Below are 26,787 nucleotides of genomic sequence, written 5' to 3' on the forward strand. Positions count from 1 at the left end.
GAGAGGGGGCGGAGGACGCAGAGGGACAGAGAAAGGGGGAGAGAAAGAAAGAAAAGAGCCTGTGCGTTTTCACACAGGCGGAGTTTGGTTCTTGCGCACCGTTGGAATCCACTGTCTCTCTATATTTTCCTCGGGATTGCTTGAGGAGACAGAAGGGGCAAGCACGCGCCGTCAGCGAGCAGATGAAATAGCTGGTCTATCCCTGTTTCCAGCCTGACAATCGAGCGTATCATCTACAAAAATGTGGCAGCCTGCGTCGGAGCGATTGCAGGTAAGATCGGACGTCTAATTTCTGTAAGAAACGCTTTTATTTGTCTGTCGTTCATTTTGGAGACGCGGAGTGCAGGCCAGTCATCGGGCGCACCAGCTTCTCATTCAGCAAGCCTCATTCAGTTCATCTGATAAACTGCTACACCTCTTCAACTTTGTATCGCTGCTCCTGGCTGAAGCTCAGCGCGTATGGACTGCAGCTGCTAGTCTGGTCGCAAAATAGAGCTGAAGTTTTACAGTTCTTCTAAACCATATCATGCCGTTCCAGACCCAAGGCCATTTCCCAGCGTCGGTGTGTCTGTCTGCTGTCTGTGAAATGGCTGGAGCGACGCTGTTGTGCTGCTGGAACCAACTGTGCTCCTGGCCTTGCTGAGGGCGCGTTCACACAGGGCGCGTTCTTGTGTTGCGTTTGCGCTGTTTTTAAACACCGCGAGTCCCACGTCAACGGGAGAGTTTCAAAATTAAGTTTTCAGGCCTGGAAAAAACCATAGAAATTATTTCAATGTGTAAAAGTCACGACTACTACAAAGTCACTGCTCAACACAAAGCAGATTCGTTAGTTTCAGAAGAGTGCCTACAATCCTACTAAAACCAGCTAGCTAGTCCACACTGGTCTTTAAAGGGAAAGTGCACCCAGAAATGAAGATTCTTACACGATTTACTCACTCTCTCCTTATTCCAAACCCATGAGACGTTTGTTCATCTTCGGAACACAAAAGAGGATATTTTTAATGAGATCCAAGAGATTTCTGTTCCTCCACGGACAGTCCTCACTAAAAAATCTTACACTTTGAAACAATTATAAAGAGATTGCTAAACTGATATGAATTGAATGGTCTAGTCCACATTTTCTGAAGATAAATGATCTCTTTATATAATGATCAGATTTAATTCAGTATAAACCCTAATCAGTGCACACATCAGGAGCTCAAGCAGGCTTGCTTGACACGTGAGAACCAGTGAGGTTCATTCTCCTGTGTTATGTAGCACGGGATTAAAAATATCTTAATCTGTGTTCTGAAAATGAAAGAAAGTCTTAGTGTTTGGAATGACTTTTGTGTGAGTTAATGACAGAATTTTTAACTTAATCATTAACAGCATCAAACTAGCTACCAGCTGGTCATACCATAGCTTAAGATGGCCTTTGAAGCATCAAAGCTGGACAGCCAGCTTGAACTAGCTAATAACCAACTTGAACCGGCAAGAAGCTTTGCAAAAGCTACCAGCTTAAACTGAATTTTCTTGTAGCGGTTATTTCCTATCCACACATCACAAATGGAAAGTCCATGGAAATTGGTTAAAAAGGTTTGGGAATCCTAAAGTATGCAGACACAATACTACGGTTGAGCCTTATGTTTTTAAGTCGGAATGTCAATTTAAAACAGTTCAAGATGCCTGATCATATCTGAATGGCACCTCAGACTGGGTTTACACGTACAGCACATCTGTTGACAAGCTGTGCGTTTTTTTTTTTTTTGTTTTTTTTTTACAGTGTAACTTTGCAAGGAAGCGACACTGGAATCCAGTTTCTGTGCAGAATATTTAGCCAGATTTCTCCAAGGATTCAAATTCATCCAGTTATAGATGAAGTCCAGCAGTTACCTGTAAATCTCCTTCAAATAAAAAAAAAAAAAGTTCATGTCAAGTATTTTTATCTCCCGGGGTGCTGGGCTTCACGTCTCCACTGTTTGTAATATTATCCAGATGTGGAGCTGGGTGGACTTTGCCAGATAAACTTGCACAACCTTTCCCCAGAGTTTGGCATGGCGACACTGATTAAATAGCATAGTAAACTCTTTTGAAAGCTGCTTTTACTGATTTGATCAACAAAATGTGCGGTTATGCGTAACAAAACGTTTGTCTCAATCCACTATAAACCATTTAAAGACATGTAACAAAAGACAGATTTTCCCTTTTTTGAGTTTATCACCGGTAAAATACATAGTATGTACTTCATACATAGTATTTCAGGAACATGTTTACTCTTGTCCGTTGACACCATTTTAATAATTCATAAATCTCAGTGTTTAAAGCATTTCTGATGCTTTCTTATTGTACATGTATGTACTTAAATAGATAATAGTATATGCTATTTACACTGGTGTTCAAATGAGTATTTCATATATAAAGTAAAATATTGTACCTAATTAAATCACTGTATTGCTCTTAATAATAAAGGTTAATTATTGGTTTTAATGGTTTCATGAAGAATCTTTTCATGTGACCTTAAAGGTTCTTCATAGTGAATATAGTGAGTTATATATATATATATATATTTTTGATAATTAAAATAATTAAAATTCTTCTCACCAAGAAAATATTTTATTTTAAGAACCGTTTACTGAAAGGTTCTTTGGGGTGCTAAAAATGCTTCGTTGTGAAAGCCCACTTATGAAAGCTCTATTTTTTAAGAGTCTATGTACATAGTAATACGTTTAAAAAGGAGTACATAGTTAAAGACATGATTTAGAACTGTTTACACACAGTTCAGTTTTCTGGATCTGGAGTGAGCTCTTTCTAATCTCATAAAGACTGGATATAATAAGATTCATTGAATTCCATGGGATGTATTAAGAGCATTACATCATGGAGATTTTAATCTAATGGGATTATACCATCAAACACTACAATCAGATATTATGTATGGCAACAGTAGGATATTATATCTCATATAGCCGAAGTATAATCAGCAATATATTAGCCAGTCAAAGAATATATTGAAGAGTTTTGTCCTCTCAGAGAGCTCCACCCAGCATAACCCCACTCTCTTGGATCTCAACTGGCCAGAACCAACCTCAAAACCCATTGCTTTTTGAGTAGACCCTTGTGGTTCATTGACTTTGTGCAGATCAGGATTTACTTGTGTTTTCACACTTTGCTCATTTTGAAGTAAGACAGAGCAATTTCTCACTTGGATCTGAGACAGCATGTAGTAAGCATGGTTTAGTACTCTGATAAATGCAAAACTTCTCATGTTTATTAAAGGAATATTGCAACTTTAATAGAAGTTAAGCTCAGTTGCAATGTTCTTTTCCATATAAAATGATTAAGACTTTTTCTTTAAGATAACAATGAGGTTACAGTGAAGCACTTGCAATGGAAGGTGGCAAGTAGGGAAATTTTTTGGAGGATTTAAAAGCAGAATTGTAAAAATGATGATTAAAAAATGTTCTGCCATACATGATCATGCACGTACATAACTAATAGAAGAAGAATTATGTAATTGTGGCAAGTTGTAAAATTGGTACAAAAAGGAAAGGATGGATGATTTGAAATTATGGCTCAAGTTGATTTATTTTAACAGGTAATAAATCCAGGATATTCTGGGTTGAAAACAAGTTAAACTCAGTTGAGTTGGGGAACTTGTGTCAAAATGGAAATGTTCTGTCATTACTGTGTGTACTACTGTGTGAGTGAATGATATTGCTTTGAGGCAAAAAATACGCTTCACATCACTCCTACATTGCTATCTATATTACAGAATGTTCTGCCCAGTGTAATCTGTGTGTTTGTGTAACACTATTCTTAGCATCACAAATAAAGACATCGTTTCTCCGGAGCTGAGGGTCTCACTGTGATTTGAGCAGAGTACATTCCCAGTGTTGATTCCAAAAACCATCCAGGCATGGTACAGTTATACGACTGCCACACTAGTGATGGGCAATGGCCTGATGTTGCAATTAACAAAGGGACTTGGGGCTGATTCTCGTACAATGCATTGAAACAAGATCTAATTCTCGAGCCCTCCACACACAAACACTCGTGTACACTGATACTTTTCCAGCGCACTTTTCTCAGAATGCACTGAAGCACTCTCGGTGTCCGCTGCATGGTAACCATGACTACAGGCAGGCTTTCTCTTTATGGCGTTTCTATGGTAACGGGCATCGCTGTGTTAATGGCGATGCTCAATCTCATTCTCGTCTCTCCCATTCTGTGATCTGGAACCGTTCTGCTGTATTCTGTGTTGTTGTTTCTGAAACTGAGCTTCAGAACTGAGCTTTATCAAGTTATAATCAGGGCAGATAACCCCCCCCCCCCCCCCCCCATTCCATCCTATCATAAACATCACGTCCAGTGAGATGTTAACATCTCAGACTGGATCATTTAGTAAGTCAGTGATCTGAACACGACGTGCAGGTGAGTAAACATTTATAGAGCTATCCCTTTAGATTTCTCAGCAGGACTTGTAATTATGTTCAAATGCCCTAAAAAAAAAAAACAGAAACTATGCCATCAATGCAAATCATTCCCACATTGATTTGTCTATACTTCAAAAAACATTTTTATTTGTTACAAGCTGTAACTTATAATGAATGCAAGAAGTTCTTCTTTTCCTCCCATATATCTACATAGTCATCATTATTTTCTACTAATACTTAACCTGGTAACTGTCACTCACATTTTTGAACATAGACTTGAAAGTGCTTGATCCAAACCTAAATTTTTATAATTCATGTCTGAAAACATTTTGTAATATGATTTTGATGTACCATTTTCATGGTAATCCAATGTTCGACTTTAAAATGGGTTTCAAAGGATGAATTTTGAGATTTTAAGTCTTCAAGTGAAATATAATTTATGATTATTTCTAAAATGGGATAGAGAAAAAAAGTTTTTTTTTGACAAAGGTCAGAACTCCTTTTATGATGTAGGTTTTTGAGGTGAACTCTTGTGATAAATTAATCTATTACTTTTCCTACATAATTTTAACAAAAACGATTGGTAAAATATCTATTTAGGAGTCTTAGACCAGGGCATGCTCAGGTGTGTTTGACTAGGGTTAGAGCTAAACTCTGCGTGGCATTGGCCCTCCAGGGCAAGATTTGAATAACCCTGTCTTAGAACTTTCCAACGATATATAGTTTGTCATGATTAGATTAGGACTTAATTGTAATATAGTGAAATAAACGTAGGCATCCCGTATACAGGATGGGGTGACAGTTAACAGGTTAAATTTAATTTCCCCTTTCACTCAGAATATAATGCACTTCTCAGGTCCGCCTTTGTTCACCCAAAAATGAAAATTCTGTCATCATTTACTTACCATCAAGTTGATCCAAATCTATATATGGGTTTCTTTCTACTGCTGGATGCAAAAGAAGATATATTTTAAAAATGTTGAGGAAAAAACAGTTGCTGGCAGCCATTGACGTCCATAGTATGGAAATACAATGAAGACTACTCAATTTAAGTCAATGGCTAACTGGCAACTGTTTGTTTCCCAACATATTTTAAAATATCTTCTTTTGTGTTAACAGAAGAGAAGAAATTCATATTTTATCATTTAGTAAATGATTTTCATTTTTTTTGTGAACTATCCAATAGTGAACTATCTGTTGCAAAAATTACAATTATGGTAAAAATTAAGAATAAAGAGGGCTCTGACGAAAACTTTCTTTCCTTTTTTTTTTATTATTTTATCTGCGAATTGGTTTTGAAAATGAACAATACCGTTAACCATAAAAGTTCTTAATATCGGCACCGATAATCGGTCAACCCGTATTTTAGAGCATAAACTAAAACAATTTTCTACACTTATTAAATGCAACAAGTTTAAAATGTAATGTCCTGTAACAATTTGGTTCACAGAGCCCCAAATCATAAATCAAAGCTAACTATAAGTGCAAATAATTACATTTTCAGGAATTCAGCTATAAATACTACTAGGTAACAATATTGTCTGAATTTAAGTTCAAAATATCAAAGATCTGAGTTCAGTTGAGTTCAAATCATCTCAGAGAATAGCTCATCAGAGGTACCTTGATTTTTGACTTTTAAATAACAGTGAATTTTCTAAAACACTGAGGTCTATCCGGAAAAGACGCCCATGGTGGATGCTAATTCTTTGTCCCATTACAAAATTGCTTGTTGTAGAAATTTCCATCCCACATTGTTCCAGTGTTTGTCATTATAAGGGAACTGAAGTGAACCCACCTTCAAAGTTGAATCCAGTCTTTCTGTAGCATGTTCGCATGGAGAGGAGAGATTTGGGTTTGGCATTTGTGTGAAGTATGTGTTTTTGGGTGTTCTTTAAAGGATTAATTGGGAGAACTGTAGTACAATACTGCCTTATTGCATTACTTGTTACAATTCAGAGTTTCCAAGAATATAATTTTGTGTGTGTGTGTGTGTGTTGAGTGAGTTTGGGGGTATACCACAGATATGTCTGTCGTTAGCTTCTCTTGTGTATGGCAGGAATCTCTCACAGTGTTCACGGAGAGCTTATGGGTGGGAATGCGTGTGTGTGCAAATACTTCTGAAAAATATGTGAAAATGAATGCATTTACAGTTAACCAATGTATTTTTATTTGTACGTATGTGTGAGTGGTGCTTGTGCTACTTGACATTGATTGGTGTTTTTACGAAGGTGGACGGGGCCAGCATTGACTGAGGTTTTCCGCTGCCATTGGCATTTTCCCACGCCATTTTGCCAGATATTTGTATCGAGTGGCAGCATGGGACCTCCTACGTGTCTGTCCTAACTTGGTAGGTCCTGGTAGGTCCATGTGAAATGCAACACGGACCATCATAAAGTTATATGCAAACCCGGACAGGCCACACACACTGGAACATACAAGCTTTGTCTGTACACACTCTTATTCTTAACCTACTATTGGCTTATACCATCTCTGTGTGAAAGTCAGTTTTCAAATAGACCAATAAATCGCCTTTGGAGAGCAACTCGCATTCTTCGCATCTCTTGCAAAGTTTGGTTGGACACATTTTGAGCCAATCGCCTGAGCTGCAAATGCCATGCAATTAATTTGTCTTAAAAGGATAACTCACCCAAAAAAAGAAAACTGTCATCAATTACTCACCCTCATGTTGTTCATAAGACGTTCGATCATCTTTGGCACACAAATGAAGATATTTTGGATGGCATCCGAGAACTTTCTGAAACCGCATAGGCAGCGACACAACTGACATGTTCAAGGCCCAGAAAGATAGTAAGGACATTGTTAAAGTAGTCCAAATGACATCAGTGTTTCAACCATAATTTAATGAAGCTAAGAGATTTTTGTGCACAGAGTATACAAAAATGACTTTATTCAATGTTTTTTCTCTTCCGTGTCAGTCTTCGACATGCGCTCATGGCAGTACATGATGCATATGTGTGAATTCCTCTGCTTATAAACAAGGTGAAGCACAATTGGATTCCTCTGTAATACTAACATGAAAGAGAAAAAATTGCTGCATAAAGTCGTTGCTTTTGTAGCTTCATAATATTACAGTTGAACCATTGATGTTGCATGGACTATTTTAATGATGTCCTTACTACCTTTCTGGGCCTTGAACATGGTAGTTCCCTTGCTGTCTATGCAGGGTCAGAAAACTCTCTGATTTCATCAAAAATATCTTCATTTGTGTTTCGAGGGGTGAACAAAGGTCTTGCAGGTTTGTCACAACATGTATGAGTAGTGAGTAATTGATTATTGGTGGACTATCACTTTAATAGATTGCTGCAGTGACTAGGCCTATTATATTTTTATAGTTCATATCATCTTGATTCTCTTGTTAAAAACCTAGTAGGATTTTTGGATTAGTTTTTTGGATTATTGTGGAAAATGAGCTCTGTGGCCAAGAAAAGTTTATGATTCTTACAGGTTTTGTTCTTCATGACCATCCTCACAAATAAACACATCTTTTATGAATTTTGAAGCCTGTATACAATAAGTGAAAAGCAAAATGTAGGATATTTGCTATTAAATTTACTGTTACTATTGAGGCATGAAAATATCTTGAGCTCAGACCATTGAGACATGAATGGGAAGTTCACGTTTTGAACAAACAGTTAAACGGAGTTTGAAAACATTGCCTGGATAATCTAATGGTGGCTACACATGTCCCTGAAGATGAGTGGAGACGGCATGGAGATGGCTTTGTAGTTCAGTTGTGGAAGTCATTAAGCGAAGGCCTTTGGCAGCAGTGAAGGCCAAGAGCAGTGTTTTGAATTGTTGCAGATATTGGCAGACATCGTGAAGACTGTTGCATTTAACTCAAAATATTCTGCAAAGACTCTGTTTATGTGTTTCTGACCTATATTTTTTCAAGACCAAATTGCTGAAGAATGTCGCCAGAAGTCAGCTAAATCTGAGAGTGGATGAAATACGAGGCTTGTCAGATGTAATCAAGCTGATAGCCACCAGAGATCTGGCTGAACCGTTTCCATTGTCTCACTACCTCGCTAACTCACTCCAGCTCTCTTGTGTTTTTCTCTTTCTGTCTCTGTCTGTGAGTGATATATGAATGAACAGAGACACTCCTGGTCTTGTTAAACCCATCATTGCAGGACAGACCCACAAACATCCGTATAATGTGTTAAACACTGACCCAGTTTAGGTTCATCTCTCACCCACACACAGCAGGTTGCCGGCACACACATATATACATGGTTCACAGTTTAAAGGGGTCATATGATGCAATTAAAATTTGTCCTTTCTCTTTGGAGTGTCACAAGCTCTTGGTTCATAAAGAAGATCTGTAAAGTTGCAAAGACTAAAGTCTCAAATCAAAAGAGATATTCTTTATCAAAGTTAAGACTCTGCCAATCCCCCCTAAAACGTCTCATTCAAAAATGCCTCCACATGTCCTACATCACTGTGGAAAATGTGCATAATGCCGCCCAATTGCGACGCGCTCATTTTTTCCAGGCGCGTCCGCAACGCATCGAGCTAAAAACATCTCAACTTTTCAGAATGCCGCAAGCGCACCGCAGGTCATGTGACAAGAACTAACCAATCAGCTTCATCCTTTCCCGTAACAACATTGAAAGCTCAGCCAAGATGAAGGAACAGCTGATCATAGCTGTATATGGATAGCCATTTTTAAATAAACTTAGTAACTTAGTAGCAGAGCTACTGCAAACAATGTTTAGTGCTGCAAATCCATTTATCCTTTGCTGAAATTTCCGCGTCTTCATGGAAAGAGCGGGTCATGATTGGTTAGCAACGACAGACGCCTCAGGGGCGCAACTGCCCGAGCGCTTTGGAAAGAAGGCGAAAGCGGCACGCCTAGCGTTTTCCATGCGTTTTTAGGTGCGATATGTGAACGGCCCCTTAACCGTCTGTGGCTTGTGTTCTGCAAACACATACGAGCTTCATCACTGTGTCTGTCATGTGACTCTGTTCCTCTTTCAGGCTTGAACTGATAGTAAAATTAAGGACATTATTAACTGTCTTAACATCTATTTTGAAAGATGAAGCTCACGATTATGTAAAGGGGCATTACATTTCCGATGAGTGCTAAGATATTCAAAACATTAAAGCATATCAACATATTCTGTTACACCAATTACACAAAATAATGATCTTTAAAAAAAAATCATATGATCCCTTTAAATCTGACAAGTTTTCTACCTCCCTTTTTTATACACATAGAAACATTGCATATTTTAATTGCATTTTATTTAATGCATGTTGTAGAGCTTCGAGAAGTATAGTAGTCTTTCTAGATACTTCGTCTACGAAAGTACTTTCAGCAACTTTTATTATGACTGGTAACTGCTGCTTATGCAACTTATTTGAGAGATATACCAAGGTAAAGTTCAACAGTTTGCACAATTTATTAAACTTATTGTTCTGTAGTCCTGATGGAAAATTATATTTTTTATGTATTTTTTTTTTAATGTATTTTGTTTTTATGATAATAAAACAACATTATAACAATATGTGGCCACCCTTTTTCAAGGGCTGCACAATAAATCGAATTTCTAATTGCGATAACATTTATGGATGCCACAATTAAGTAATCATTCAAATTAATCAACCCTCTACATTGCGAGTAAATCATTGGCATATGCGACTAAATCTTTACCTTATGTCAAATATTAGCCAACAGCCAATACATTCTCAATTTTTACTCACCAGTGTGTGAGTTGGAGGCTAAGTTAGTCACAGATATATTTTCACTCCCCAAACACTGTTGGACTGAGCGCTTCAGAATTTCACTCCCCGTCAAGCGATCTGTGATATTTTTGAGTTTTCTTATGAATGGATGTGCAACGCACCTGTATTTGACGTACCATAAACTCTAGTGTCGCTTTGCCGCTTTGTCTCCCACACACGCAGAGAGATAGCGAATAGAGACAGAATTGACACGCCACATTTAAAAGATATTCTTTGATGTATTTTCCTGTAAAAATAACGGCGTTCCTTTGGAATTCTTCAGATTAAGAACTTCCGGTTTCTCCTGTAGTGGCCAGAGCTAATGCACAAAACGCAATCTCATTGGCTGGCGCTCACCTATTATCATCCCTGTATTGATTTCAGCAAATCAGTTCAAGCGAACGCACACAACCTGATTAATATTCATGAATTAATCCTTAGTGTGTTTTATATTGTTCTTATTAGTAGTATTCGTACCATTATTATTTTATCAGTATTTTTGTTAGTTTTTTCCCAATATTTTTTTTTACAGAAACACTGAATTACCAAAAAAAGCACCACCACTAGTCCTAAGTTCAGTTAAAATGACTAATATGCATTCAAACATGGTTATCAAGTTTAAATTCTAATTACTAAAGTTCTATTATTAAATAATACTTAATTATTATAATGTTTAACTGACTGATGTTAAGAGTGTACTTTCAGATATTAAAAAAACTGTGCCATTTTACAAACGTGTGTGTGTGTATATATATATCAGTCTGGCGAGTAAACTAAAAAAATTACTAGCCAATGGCGATTCAACTGCCAAGGTGTCCGTAGAGGGTTGTTAATCAATAAATCATTTAAACTCCACTTATGTTATTTTGCATGCTTAAGATATGTTTTTTTTTTTTTTCTACATGTTACCTTAAAGGTTTTTCCATTGTTTTAATTTTAGTTTTAGTATAACATAATACCATTCATATTATTACTTTTTTTTTATATAATTTAAAGAAGAAACCAATCCGATATATATTTGACATTTGAAGCTTAAAACCATAGAAAAGCTCAGTTAGTGTTTTCAGCTTGTTTATTTCATATAAAAATACTGCATGCAGTTGCATAAAACAATGGTATAAACATCATTAATGTAAATTGTGATAATCGTAATTAATAATCGCAATTACATTTTCAAGAGAGTAATCGACAATTATGAATTTTGTCATAATCGTGCAGCCCTACCTTTTTCTCAATAGAGCATTTGTTTTGGACCTTTGTTTGTTTGCCACGAGTACTCATGTTGATGACGCAAATGTGCCAAATAATAATGGACTCAAACTTAGATTTTGACCAAATGATGAAAGCAAGTGTAAAATTTCCAAACCCTGTCCCCATAGGCCCCACATTAGTCCATATTTTGGATATCTCCCTTATCTTACACCCATTTATTTTGATCTTGAAGCAACTACTGATGAACTGAGGAATAAAATCCAGTATTTTTGATTAGGAACTTTCATGTTTAAGAACCGTTGGTTTAATTTGTTGTTAGTGTGGCACTGTGCTGCAGATGTGACCCTTAAGTTTGGTTGAATATGACAAACTCGGGGCATTAGTGTAGTTCAGGTGTGGAAGTCATTAAGTGAAGCTCTTTGGCAGCAGTTTGGGCCAGGAACATTGTTTTGAATAGAATTTTTGCAGATATTGGCAGACCTATTAAACTATTAAAATAAATAAATAAAATTCTACACTGCACGTTTACGGTTTCAATTCCATATATTTGTCAAAAAATTTGTAAAAGTTCACTAAAAAGAGTTGTTTTAATTACTGCAGCTGAATTTAGGCATCACAACATTGTAATAGACAATATGCAATAGATTTCATTTTGAGATTTGCCGTTTGTTATTTATTAACGGTTATTTATTTAAAAAAAATAATAATAATGTTAAAAATCCAATGAGATGATTTAGTTTTTTCTGGGTCACATTGTTCTCAGTACATGCAGCATCTAGCAAATCCCAAATAATTCAGAATTGTTAACAATGCTCTTTGGTTTGGTACTAAAGCTTCTTTTTGAAGCTCAGCCCCGTGATGTTTCTTCAGCACTTGTTTTTGTTGGCCACTAAAAACAGAAGTGAAACTGTTCCTGTGGATCAGCCCATTGAAAACTTGCCTAAGTTACAGAAACGTGCATCCAGTGTTGATGTAAAGGGAGAAAATGTGTGTCGAGGCTTCCTGAAATGAGGACTCTACTCTGAGAATGTCCTCTTGTTTCTCAGAAACTCTCTCTCTCTCTCTGGAGAGGAACACTTCGCTCTGCAGGAGGTAAAGTTTGGATAACAATATCTTATTTCAGAAAGGGAAGTTTAAGGTCGACATACCAAAACTTTGAATTATCATTGTTTTAGAAGACACATTTTATTATGACCCTGCGGAAATGCAGACTGATATGTTTTGGTAAACATTTTTAGCACAAATAAAGAGCACAACGTTTTTCATGGAAGGCCTCCATTGCTCCTTCTCTACGTTCTTCTGTTGAATAAGCTGTAAATAGATTATTTTTGAGACCGAGAGAGACAGACGTCTGTGAAATATCACACAAGGGTGCCATAAACTGTATGGGGTAACTTGGATGTTATGCGCAAACCATTCATTCATCTGTCCAAGTTGTTGAAATGGTGTTTTATGAGTTTAAACAGAGGCACCTGTGAATCTGTATTTGTTAAAAATGTTCAAACTGCAGCCTATACTGAGTTCTTCTTCTCTTTTTTCAGCATTTACAGACCATGCTGAAGTCCAAACTCAACGTGCTGACGCTCCGGAAGGAGCCGCTGCCTACAGTGATCTTTCATGAGCCAGAAGCCATCGAGCTGTGCTCCACCACACCTCATACCAAGAACCGCGCACACACAGGATACAAGGTGAACAAGCTGTTGTATTTAATGCTCAATGACAAATAAGAGTGTCTTTAAAAAAAAAACAAGTTCCTAGAAATGTATGTTGTTGCCATGTACTTTTGAAAAAATGTTGATACCATTTTCACAAGAAGTTTAAATTTATCGTCATGTGGTGCAACCATCAAGTAATAAAGGAAATAACCCTTTTTTTTTGTTATTCCTTGAATGCATGTGAGTGTAAACGTCTTAACATTTTATAATCTATAAAAAAAAAATCTGTTTTTAGAAATACCGTGATTTATTCATTCAAGATATAATATAATTATGTTTTTAGGGATTCAAACTGCATGATATGTTATAACCTGAACTAACCTTGCTTTGTCATAAAAATATACAATTATCAAATATTTTATCGACTGATGACGTGTCTTCTCTATAATATTTTTTTAATGTATTATGTTTTATCTGGATCTTGGTTGCACCAAATGATTTGGCAGACAAAAGGTTTTCAAATTTGAATAAACAGTCAGGCAGTTCTGTTAAAATATTTGTAGTTGTTGTTTATAAGTTGTTGTTCTTTTCAAGAATGTCACAGTTTTAACGAGGTTTCTTCTTCATGATCTCAGGATAGTTGAATCACCCTGATGCCCCCCCCCCCCCCAAATGTTTAAAGATGTAGATTTTGCATGCATATCTAAAAATTTTTTACATATTATTGAATACATTAATAGATCTAAACATAACAGTGTGCATCATGTCATTGACCCGATTTGATTTTTAAATGTAAAAGAGCTCCACAATGACCCAAATAATCCTAAAGATATTCAAATTGAAGTGTGTTATTTTGTTCTGCAATGTTTTGAGTTTGGGCAGGACAACTTATTTGTCCAGTGGGAAAACAATATTTTTTGAAGTTCCAATAGTAGTGTACAAATGACACGCTTCACATATTAAAAATGGGTTCCTGCATTTGGCTGTATTCATGTTCTATTGTTTGTCGACCTGTCCTTGTAGAATATTGTAGAGTCACATGCATGTATTGAGAGAAAAGAACATCCGAATAATACATCAGCTAAAAATACAGAAAATCTCTCAAGGATATCGGCCTACTAAAGAAGCTGCAATGTTGTTGCCATGGAAACCTCAGCATCCATTCATGGCAAAATGCTGGCTAAGACAAACGCAGAGTATCTCTGTCTCTGTCGTGTTTCTTCCACCTCACTAGTGTTTCTCGTTCCTTCTCTTGAAAGCTGTAGAGCCTCCATAATTTATGCCACATTTCTACCATTAAGGAATGTACTGTGGGCACATATTTGCGCTCCGTTGAAACATTTCACATATTTTCATCTGTGTATTTTAACATGGACCTCAGAGAATATAAAGCATCTGGTTTGCCCTAAACCCACTCACTCACACTCCACCACAAGCATTTCTACATTTTTGGGTGTAGACTGGTTTTCTAATGATTTGCATGATTCTTGAGATGGCAGAGGCCGTTTGAACCGATGTCTGACCACTTGTTGTTGCACGAGGTTAGCTGTTTGAGAGGGTTAGTGATAGAAAGACAGAAAGAAGCACCTAATCATCCATTGAGGCCCTTTGATTATGTAACGAAGCAACAAAGCTAGCCTATATGCTGTTTCCATGGCGATCATCCCCGCTCTCTGTGTGTGTGTGTGTGTGTGTGTGTGTTCTATACACACACTCCTGTGCTCACTTCTCACTAGGCATATATGAAATGTCTGCTCTTCTTGTTTAAACCAGTGTTATTTTAGTGTCATTGAGATGCTATTGTAGTTTTATTAACAGTTTGAATCATGTTGTTATGTTTTTTTTTTTCATGTCTATATAGATTTCATTCATGTTTTAAGTTTAGTTATTTTAATGCATGAATTTAAGCTACATGAAAATTCTAAATGCTGCTTCGGCAACTAGCTGAAATAAAATTAGTTTAAGTCTAGGAATTTTTGTTGTATTTATTTAGTATTTTCTGTTTTTATTTTAATTGTAAAGTTGGCTACCATGTAATGTGTGTTTCTTTTGTTTTTTTTAACCTGGTTAGTTTTTAAAAAAATATATATTTCAAAGTTGTTTTTATATTTAAAATTGTAAAGTTTCATTAGTTTAGTTTTTTGTTGTTTTGATCTGGGTCAGTTTCATATGTCTTCATATTAATTTAGAATTGTATTAATTGTACTACTAATTATATATATATAATATGTAGTTTAAGTAACTAGTTTTAATAATCCCGATTTCAACCCATTTCTTGTTTCAGGATTGTCTTATTCCTGTTCTTAATAGTTCCCGTCTCATTGAGATTGTACTCGGTGTTGTTTCTGCAGTGTGTGTGCTGACAGATGTGATTGAATGATGAATGTTTCCCATGAATGTGTGTGTTGTTGTGTGTCTGTAACTGTGGTTTCTGTATTGATCTCCTCATAACTGTGTGGTTTGTGGAATTGGCCGCTTTTTAATCAGGGTCATACATGGGTTTAAACTGTTACCACAATACGCCATAAACACATTCTTCCTCTGCCCTGTTGTCTCTGTCTTATTCTTAGAATTCCCATGAACTGAATAAGCACTTTGAGAGAGCAAGACCCTGTTAAAGAAGCCACGAAGCTGAAGTAGACATTCTTGGACTTGAAAATGGCACTTATTGTGCAGTCTGGGTACTGTTAGGGTACTGCTACACAAGCTTTTGGTTGATGGTCTGTGGAAGGTTGTGCTAGACAGACATCTTTGAGCGTCACATTTTTAAAGCCAGCATTAAATATAATTTGGCATATTTTCTAAAGGCATGTTATTAGATCTCATTCGACAAGGTTTTTTTTTTTTTTTTTGACCTCATAATGTTGGAAATCAAAATGTCATCATTAGTGGAAACATTTATTTGTGTGTGTGTGTGTTGAATTGCTTTAACTCCGCCTCTGCAATCTCACGTTCATCTGCCAGCACTTTTAAGCACAATGGCCAAAAATCATGTTTTGTTCAATAATCCACTATTAAGACCGTCACTTGCTTCACTCACAAATGATTCAGCAGTTTAAACAAATTGGTTAAGTATATGATTCAATGACTCACTCATTAAGACGGTAAATTGCCGCCACCACCTAACAGGTATAGCTTCATATTTAAAAGTATCAGTACATTTTATAAAATAATTTAATATTTCAGTTAAAATAGTTATTTAAAAAAAAAAGCCCCATAATGGTAAAAATGTTTAATCAACAATGTGGTAATCAACCAAATCAGAGAAACATGTCAACGTTGACCAGCTTTAACTGAGTTGACCAGCATGAGTCTCTTCAACTGTTTCTGTGCCATGACAGAGAAAACAGACTCTAGAAGATGATGTTTCTGCAAATGTTGCGAAAGCATCTCATGTGGTGACTCTGAGAATGCGGCACACATTTGTCCAGCATTATGTTTTGAGTTCTGACAAATTTCGAAATACAGTGACGCACAAAATTTGCTTGTGTAGCTGTTAGCGTCTGTGTTCACACACTTGTGTAGAGAATGTGTCTGGACCTCAGCAGTGTAGCAACACTTAGAGCGGGTGACTCATAGCTTGTGTGTGTGTGTGCGTGTGTGTGTACTAGCTACTCTTCATTTAGATGCTTTTTTTTGTGAGAATGTGTTTGGTGAGAGTTTATTTCTGTGTATGTTGGTGCTGTATGTTTGGGAAAGCCTTCATTATGAAAGATTCTTTCTGTGAGCTCAGCGTGTACAAAGTCTGTTCTGTGTGCGGTTTACACACACACACACACACACACACACATTTATATATATTCTGTTAACAAACATAGTGACCCACCCACTCACACACACACACACACACACACACATAATATATATATATATATATATATATATATATATATATATATATATATATATATATATATATATATATATATATATATATATATATATATATATTCTGTTAACACACATAGTGACCCCCCCCCACCACCCAAACGCACACACACACACACGCACACAGACCAAATAAAGCCATCACTTTCCCTCAGAAGAATCTTTCTGTGGCTTAGGCACACACACACACACACACACACACACTCTCACTCTCTGTGTATATGACTGTGTGCAGATGTGTTTCGGGGGACACATGCGCCTCCCTTCTGGAATCATTAACGTTCCGCTCTGGAATGCTGAGCTGGTGAAGAGTGCTGCATGGAGAGTGTTGAGCAGCAGAAGACTGTGATTCGTCACGCTGCCACCTGCTGGACACAAGAGTCAGCAGCAGAGCAACTTGTAGAGCTTTATGAGTGTGTGCTGGAAATATTTGTTGGTTTTTGACTGATTTGTAAATGCCATAACATAATTGGTAGACATAAAGTAGTACTGGGTGATGTATTCTATGATGTGATACATTTGCAACTAGAGGTCGACCGATATATCGGTCGGCAGATATATCGGGCCGATATTTGTCATTTTTTAATATATCGACATCGGCCGATATCCGTGTTTAGTAGCGCCGATTTAAGGTCAGGCACGTCAGCCTGCAGTGGAAAGTGCTGCTGCACATGTGAAGGACCCAAAGACAGTCCTGGGAGATAAAGGTAGTCAGAGAATTTCACTCTGTAAATGGGGTGGAGAAGTTGACAGCTCTCACAAACACTGCAGCGTTACTCCGCCACTCACAGACAGCAGCGCACTCGGAGAGACAGCTGTCCTGGAGCTGCCCAGAACGGTGAATGACATTTGTTCGGGAGCATGGTTTCATGCAGACAATAACCAGGTTTCCATCCAACTCATTTGTACTTAGGAATGTCAATATTCGATAATTTCCATGATCGATCGTCGTTTAAATTATGGATCAATTATTAACCTTAATGCTGCAAAATGCGTCTGCAGCGGTATTATTATTATGTGCAAAAGCCACTTGGAAAAAAAGCTTTCTCACCCGAATTAAAGGGGTTTTAGTATGAATAAAATGTTAGTAGCAGGACTATAAAATGAATCGATGTGATTATGATCATTTGATAAAATAAAGAGAGAGCGTGCCATACGTTGGAGATCATTTTACTTTGTTGACTGTTTCCCGTCAAGGAGACCGCTGAATGCGCCTCTTTAAATGGTTTCGTGGTGCTTATTGTTGTATTTTAAAACGCAACTGCAATGTTTTCAAATGACACTATAGTAGTGGTGCAACGGATCATCATTGATCCGGGATTCATTCAGATCAATATCTTCGGTTCGGCACACACGTGACCCGCGGATTGATTTATGAAAAAAAAAAAAGTTGTGCATGTTCAGTCCACACTCAGTGGTCATGGCGAGCGGAGGAACGGAGGAGCTTGAACGCCCCACGCATTTGGCTTCCCTGTCAGATATAATGATGAGGAAAGAGGTGTAAAACTGTGACGATGCGTAGAGCCACGTTACGACATCCCGTCGTGCACCCACTTCAGCGAAAAGATTGTGCCAGATCTTTATGAACAGAAGAAAAAAGTTGTGGATGAACTATCCCGAGCATCCTCTGTTGCGCTCACGACAGAAGGGTGGACGTCCAGGGGGACGGAGAGCTCTGTGATGATAACTGCTCACTTCATCACAGCACACTGGAAGATGAGAAGTCGGGCTATTATGTTAAAAAGAAGATATTATGTGCACTTTAAGTTGATTTCATATATTTTAATATAATAATTTAATGTTAATAAAAAAAAAGACAAAACGTATGTTTATTTGTCTTGGCCTTTTTTTTTTTTTTTTTTGCTGATCTGAAAAATGATCCGATCCATACGAGGACGAGCGAGCGCGGGTTTGACTAGATGTATTTGGAGGTTATTGCTCACGTCTCGTTCTGCACATATCCAAATGTTTCCATATTCGCAATGTATCTGAATGTTAAACTATAATATATATATTTTTTTTTAATGTAAACTAGACGGAAAAGATCATCCTCTTCACATGAGCAAAAACGTGCATAACAGCAGAGAGGACCGGTATACTACGGTCTATTTAAACTGACCAGTGTAACCTTTTAAATGTTTGGTTGACTGTACTTTATTTTAATAATGAACAGACTGCGATGTAAGTATGCACTTTAGATGTTCTGTGTCATTTACACCAAACACAAATGTTGCTGGTCGCTAGTGTGTTTGCAGCACTACTGTTATTTATTTTTTATATATTTATTTTTTTATATTTTTCAGTTTAATTTATTTTTATTTCTAAACTTGTATTTATTTAAATCTATATTTAAGTTTACATTTATGTTCCAGCAAACTTGAAAAATTCTACTTGATAAATGCTCTAAAACTTTTATGTAAATGATTGACATACACACACACATATATATATATATATATATACAGTACAGACCAAAAGTTTGGAAACATTACTATTTTTAATGTTTTTGAAAGGAGTTTCTTCTGCTCCTCAAGCCTGCATTTATTTGATCAAAAATACAGAAAAAACTGTAATATTGTGAAATATTATTACAACTTAAAATAATAGTTTTCTTTTTGAATATACTTTTAAAAAATAATTTATTCCTGTGATGCAAAGCTGAATTTTCTGCATCATTACTCCAGCCTTCAGTGTCACATGTAACATCCAGTCTATCACATGATCATTTAGAAATCATTCTAATATTCTGATTTATTATGAGTGTTGGAAACAGTTCTGCTGTCTAATATATTTGATGAATAAAAGGTTAAAAAGAACTGCATTTATTCAAAATAAAAAAAACAATTCTAATAATATATATTCTAATAATATATTTTCTTTACAATCACTTTTTATCAATTTAACACATCCTTGCTGAATAAAAGTATTTATTTTTTTTTTTAAAAAGAAAGAAAAAAATTACTGACCCCAAATTAATGACCAGTAATGTATATTGTTATTACAAAATATTTATATTTTAAAAACATAGCTTCATTTTTTTTTTTACTTTTTATTCATCAAAGTATCCTAAAAAAGTATCACATGTTCTGAAAAAATATTAAGCAGCAGAACTGTTTCCAACTTTGATAATGAATCATCATATTAGAATGATTTCTACAGGATCATGTGATAATGATCCTAAAAATTCAGCTTTGCATCACAGAAATAAATGATAATTTAAAGTATAATAAATTTAAAAACATTTATTTAAAATTGTAATAATATATCACAATATTAATTTTTTTCTGTATTTTTTGATCAAATAAATGCAGGCTTGATGAGCAGAAGAAACTTCTTTCAAAAACATTAAAAATAGTAATGTTTCCAAACTTTTGGTCTGTACTGTGTGTATGTGTATATATATATATATATATATATATATATATATATATATATTACCTGTTTTATATATTTAAATCTTTGGTAAGTTTATTGATTTGTTTGGTTTACTTTGGATCCATTTTTTATTTGAATACTGTGCAGTGCACAAAATTAAGATTCGAGAGATGGTTCAAGTCAGTGCTCAATAAATGATGATAAGTTTACAAATGTTGTGCATCCACTTTTTATTAGTGTGACATTTTAGCATGCAAATGAAGGTGAAAACTTCAAGATATCGGCCCTAAAAATCGGCAGCACATATCGGCCATCGGCTGACCCTGACCTCTAAACATCAGCATCAGCTTTAGAAAAACCCATATCGGTCGATCTCTATTTGCAACATCGTAAATCATGTTTCGTGATTTTAGTGTATTATTATTTATCAATTAAGTTCCCCAAAGGTTTACAACCTTGGATTTCATAAGAAAAATGTTTATTCAAGGCATAAATTTGTCTTGATCTCCATCATCTGTACTTGGTTAATTGCTAATTTTTTTTTTTTTTTTTTTTTTGGTACTGCCTTGTGATTTAACTAGTTATTTGTTTGAAAATACAGCAGTAAATATAATCTAAAAACATTTTAATAAAATCTGGTTTGCACACAAAATTGCAGTCCTATTAACCTTGTAAATATATATATCGCTTTGTACAGACAAAAGTGACTGTTTTGTTGAAACAAACGTTTCTCTGAAAAAAGAAAAAAAAACTCAAATTATTTTGTTGTAAATACATGAATGTCGAAAATTTTTACTGAAAGGCTAAACAAATATTGAGATACATCTATTTTTGTCCAGAACACCCAGCCCTTGGAATAAAATACTAAAGGAGTGAATCACACACATAGTGAGTAATTGTGGCCACATGTTGCATAACAGAGTTGCACAAACAACATTGCTTCTCCATGTACTTAGTGTAGGTGTGTGCATGTGCTTCCACTGTGTGGAGATACTACGTGTTTTACGTTATTTTAGTTAGTTTACAATCATAGGATGCTGTATTTTCATCAGGTTAATGTATTTGCAGTCACTCACTTTGAGCCCTGTGCATCAGGATCTGGAAGAGCAGCTGTATTGTTGGATGGCTCTCAGTGGTCTGGATGTGAGAGGACGGAGAGATGAATGAGCGCTCTGTCGCTGTCTAGACTCTGGTGACTGAGAGGCATCAATCTGCCCGTGTTTGATGATTTCTCAGAGATATACGCTCACACACATAGGAGCAGACATCATGAGGTTCGTGTGAACAAACACGCACTTTCTCAGAAAGACTGTGATCTGTCATGTCGCCGCTGAGGGAACACACATCACATAGATGAGGAATGACTTGATGGAAGGGTGAGGATCGTGGATAGTATAGTTTGGAAAAGTTCATCGTTTTGATTTGATTTTAGTTTTATTTAATAAAAATAAATGTAGATGTATCTGAAGGCCTCATGTTATCCATCAGATATTGGGAAACACACGTCGTAGAGTAGTGAGGGGCTGCTTTCAGGTCGAATGTTTTCCTCCAGAAGAGAACACTCATCCTCTCACTCATGTAAATCACTTTCAGGAGAGAAGAGATATTACAGGCATTTCCGCTCCCTGCTCGCAGGAAGGCCTCATCTTTCTGTTTCAGACAGAAGAGAAGGAATGAGATTAAGAAAAACCAAACGCATCTGGAGAGAGAGACGCCACAGTCATGTTCATAAGAGGGATGAATTGGCATTCTGTTCTGAAATTCTCTTAGCAAGTACAGCACAGATGTTCGACCCCTGGCATGTCTTCAAAGTTTGTACAGTGTGTAATGCAACAAAAAAATTATATTGTTTTATTGAATTCCTAAACGAGTTAAAGAAATGGGAGGCCAGAGCTAGACCTTGTGGATGCAGACTAAACAAAACGTCTGGAAGAGGAAAACAGATAGACAGACAGTGTTTTTCTTCCCAAACCTTTGCCAAAACACATGCATTCAAACACAAGAAGATCAGGGATTCACAACTACTCCTCTTCACTGAAATCTTTTGTTTTTCTTAAAAAAATAATAATAAAAAAACAGTGTATCTCTATAGTTCATATAGTGTTTGTGTGTGTGTATTATTTTTTTTCATTTTTAACTAAAGGTTATGATTCAAGAACATGTGAAGTAGTGTAACCATCAAGGAACGAAACACATTTAATATGTGTAAAATCTTTATTATTGTTTAAAAAATGTGACAAATTCTGCTTTTAGTTTTAAAATGTGTTACTTGATTATATAGTATTATTTTAATATAATAATAATAATTATAATATAATTTCCCCCAAAGTGTTTTTGGAACATTTAAAATTGAATTGATAAACTGACCCAAACAAAAAAAGGCCTAATTTAATACTTACAGTTCTATAATAATTTATAGTTTTAAAGAGTTTTATTTTTTCCATTATTATTGCAATTCGACAAAATGATTACTACACTGAAAATTATGTAAATGTCCTTCTATAATATCAATACTGTGTTTCTATCATGCACAGATATGTGAAAATAAATACTAAGAAAAATAAAAGCAATTAAAAAATGATAGATGAAACAAAACATTTCAGCATATTCTCAGTATAACAAAATATATTAACGAATTCAGTAACCAGTAAAGCAAAAAAATATATTGATTTCAGGTTATTAACTAGTTGTTTATTGTATGCCCAAATGTTTATATATATATATATATATATACTGTGTGTGTGTGTGTATATATATATATATATATCTTTCATGCATGTGGGCATTTGTCTGAATTTATCATTTTGTGTGTTTGCCTCACTAGGTGACCTACCTTGGCAAGGTGACGATTTCCGGCACTCACTTCCTGTCCGGCTGCACCGAGTCAGCTGTGGTGGGATTATGGGACACCAAGCGGACATCAGTGGCCCACGATGACTCCATCACCTCTAGCAACGGTATACTGGAGATCCGTCCGTTCCAGGTACGACTGCATCACCTGGACGGCCGGGGCGAGACCACGGGGGCCATGGACACCTTCCAGGTGGCTCGCATCGCGTACTGCACGGCGGATCACGACGTCAGCCCCAACGTCTTCGCCTGGATCTACCGGCAAATCAACGACGATCTGACCTTCCAGATGGACTGCCACGCCGTGGAGTGCGAGAGTAAACTGGAGGCCAAAAAACTGGCACACTCCATGATGGAAGCCTTTAAGAAAACCTTCCACAGCATGCACAGCGAAGGACGCATCCACAAAAGCGGCTCGTCCGACGAGTTCCCCGAAGAGGCCAGCTCACCCGACGACGGCTGAGAGAGCACCGGGGCTCGGGAACGGCTCTCGCGCTCTTCACGTCTTTGTGCCATAATAGAATATGCAGAAAAATAACCACAACAGAAAGAGAACGCAAATGGAAATTCAAACCACAAACCAAGAAACTAGTCTGTCTTTTTTCCATCTCGGCTGCCAGACAGTTCGTGCCCGTTTTATTAAAGCGTCCACACTCCCACTTGAAAGCTGCTGGTTTTGATATGGCACGTGTGAATTGGCAAGAACTTGTTACACGTTCACCTGTTATGTTGCTTTCGTTCTGCCCATCAAAACCGTTGGATCTGGGAGTTCCTGATGTGTGTGTTGAAATCTTTTATGTCATTTTTTTTAGATAATGCAGAGGTGTGTTTCCTCTGCGAAGTAGACTTCAGAGAGATAAAAAAGATATTTATGGTGGGCAGCCAGTCCAGGGCATTTCTTTACCTTTATCGGGCCATTGAAGTGTATTTATAGGGACCATGCATCGATTTCAGTGTTTTTTTTTTAAGATGCCAAAAGTCAGTGTGCGATCTAGGGTTTGTTTGTCTGCAGCTCATGAGCCTTTGATTAACTATGGAACGGGTTCTCTACTACAAACTGAGTGCGCTTGTCTGTCCAGCGTAGTTTTGTGCGTTTGTGTGCGCGAGGTGCTTTCCAACAAAAAATACTAACGCTTTTGGGTTAAATGAAATGTTGAAAGCAAGATGTTCCAGATGCATCTGTATTTTAAAGCCATAGTTCACCCAAAATTAAAATTCTGTCATCATTTACTCAACCTCATTTCTTTGTGTATTTTTCTGTTGAGCACAAAAGAAGACATTTTGAGGAGTGTTGGTAACTAATAATTGCGGTAGCCATGAACTTCCATAGTATATAAAAAAAAAAAAAAAATTCTTTTGTGTTGAATAGAAGAAAGAGACTTTGCTTTTCATTTTTTGGGTGAACTTATTTCTTGAACTCCTGCAGGGTCATGTTCACCCTTGTTTGTGAGCGAAATCCAGTCAATCTGATAGTAGTCTGCAAACGTTTTGTGAGGAGGAAAGAGTTCACCGTGCAGGTTTTGCTTGGTTTGAAAGAGGCTTAAGTGTGAGCTGAGCTTGATACATTGCTAAGCTATTTATAGTAGACCTTTTGACGCGAAATTTACGATATTGTGACCACACCTGTAATTCACAAACTTGCGATAGGTCCTTTTGAAACAAGGCTTCATGAAACATTTTTTTTGTTATTTTTTTCGAATCGCTGAATCAAACTCCCCAAATCATGTGATTTTAGCCTAAGTAAGGTTTTGTGATGCCGAACGGTTTCAAACCTCGACTTCAAAACATAAAAATTCAGATGCTGTGGATCTAGCGAAACTATCAATGGTTTTTAACTGAGTCAGGTTCATTTTTAATAAAGTTTGCGTGTATAATTCAAGATATTAGGCTATACTTCTAATTATGCTTCTAATTGCCTAGCACCTGCCAAATGAAGCAAAAACAATAATTACACTAAAAATTAATAAAACGCAAACTTCAAAGAACCTTCATATGTAATTATTTGTGGATTACCTTTAATATATTACACACTCGTGAAAATATTTGCAGTTGGTTTATAAAAGGTGTCATAATGCATGTCTGGGCTGAGTTTTTATTACGTTTACACTTTTTGACCAGCAGGTGCCGCCAGACTGTAGAGATTTTGTGTGCTTTGAAACCGTAAATGATATTATGAAGCAAATGATTCAGCTGATTCCAAGCTTCAAAAAGCGTTGTTTCTCCTATCGCGAACGGTCCTTCGTTCACGTGTTGGGACGTCTTTCTGGTGGATTTGGAGAGAGCTGTGTTAATGTTTTGTGCAGGGAGAGGGAGGACCCCAATAGCATAGCTGCCCCTTAGAGTGCCTGTCTCTCCCCATGCTGAATGTATGAAGTCTCTTGTGCTGCAAGCGCTATATACAGTATGTACTGGTACTGAAAGCCTTTTTAAAATATTATTATAATTTTACTTTTTTGTTTAAATATACATTTGTATTTGCAGTTAATTTGGAAGCTGTATAGTGTTTTAGAGTCACTCTTTTTACAAGATGCCCAGCAGCACGTGTGTGTAATATAATGCATGCGTGATTTTACACGTGGCTCCACTCACCTGTGAAAACCCTGTTATGGGACGATGGAGTGTGGAGCATCGAGCAGATGAATGAACCGACTCTATTTTGAATTCTGATTTGAAATCGGATTCTAATTGGGATTTGGATTCTGTTGGAGTGCATCTGGCAGTGACATTTATAAATACAAAGAAATATATAAAAGATATAGAGCTACAGTGTATTTGAAAAAAAAAAAATCATTTGATTAGTGTAAATACAAATGTATCCTTTTTTTTCTTCTTTTAAATACTGCATTAAATGTTTGATATTTTGAAGTGACAAGCACCATTGAAGAAATCAGTGTTAAGGCCGACTGTGAATTTGGCTTGGAAGCGGAGGCCAGCCTTCATTGTGAGTGATGAAATGTCAGGAGAGAATGAAGATGAGCGTCTCGTTGTTGTTGTTGTTGCTGTTTTTTTTTATTAAAATTGCAGATGAACATTCTCACTACGTACGTCTTAATGGCTCAGACCCGCTTTAATGTTCTGAAATGTTACCATGTGTTTTTTATGCTGTATTTGCAAAGATAAAGATACAGTCATATATAAACTATTTACCAAGCTATGTTGTGGTTCTTTTCTGTTATTATTTACATATCAGACTGAGGTGTATGGATCAGGTTTTGTAATTAAATATTTTATGTATATATTTAATTTAAATATTAATATATAATCTAGGCCTATAAAGTAACTGAGATCTGTGCCGATAGTTGCACGTTCATTCTTAGTCGGTAGGTGGCGGCAGAGTCCTAGAAAACTGATTTTTTTACTTTATGCCACTATTTTCTCTTCATCTTGAACCTCTAGAAGGCGCTGCAGCATTGAAGAATGTATAATGGAAATGCGGTATTGAAATCATCATTCAAATTAACGATATAGGCTACACCTCCACATATGATATGGTAGGCTACATTCTGCTCATTAATTTCATCTCACATGCTTGCTTTTATTTCTACTGACAGGACTTTTGTGAAGGTGCCTTGTGTGTCAAATAATAATCGATCGTTCAAAATGAAAAGCAAAATCATTACGCAAAAGATAATTATAGAATAATGCCTGAG

At 36.4% G+C, this 26,787-nt stretch overlaps 1 protein-coding gene across 2 annotated transcripts; it reads left to right on the top strand.

Annotated features, from left to right (window-relative positions):
* The first annotated feature begins 42 nt into the window (after window positions 1-42).
* On the top strand, window positions 43-24,372 carry LOC132101217 (PTB-containing, cubilin and LRP1-interacting protein-like). Of its 2 annotated transcripts, XM_059505977.1 has the most exons (3): window positions 53-271; window positions 12,911-13,057; window positions 23,112-24,372. In XM_059505977.1, the coding sequence occupies exons 1-3, from the start codon at window positions 242-244 to the stop codon at window positions 23,598-23,600; spliced, it is 666 nt and encodes a 221-aa protein (XP_059361960.1). In that variant the 5' UTR covers window positions 53-241; the 3' UTR covers window positions 23,601-24,372. The 2 variants fall into 2 exon arrangements, with proteins under 2 accessions (XP_059361961.1, XP_059361960.1); XM_059505978.1 differs by lacking the exon at window positions 12,911-13,057 and having other exon boundaries at window positions 43-271.
* The last annotated feature ends 2,415 nt before the right edge of the window (window positions 24,373-26,787 follow it).

Source organism: Carassius carassius, chromosome 23 (genome assembly GCF_963082965.1).
Source record: "Carassius carassius chromosome 23, fCarCar2.1, whole genome shotgun sequence".
In the NCBI taxonomy this organism is placed as follows: Eukaryota; Metazoa; Chordata; class Actinopteri; order Cypriniformes; family Cyprinidae; genus Carassius; species Carassius carassius.

What these genes read in the sequence shown, in the direction of transcription:
- LOC132101217 (XM_059505977.1), top strand. Translation starts at nt 242, where the DNA reads ATGTGGCAGCCTGCGTCGGAGCGATTGCAG. An exon ending in CTGCGTCGGAGCGATTGCAG is followed by an intron (nt 272 to 12,910) that starts GTAAGATCGGAC and finishes CTCTTTTTTCAG; the next exon opens with CATTTACAGACCATGCTGAA. An exon ending in GCGCACACACAGGATACAAG is followed by an intron (nt 13,058 to 23,111) that starts GTGAACAAGCTG and finishes TTGCCTCACTAG; the next exon opens with GTGACCTACCTTGGCAAGGT.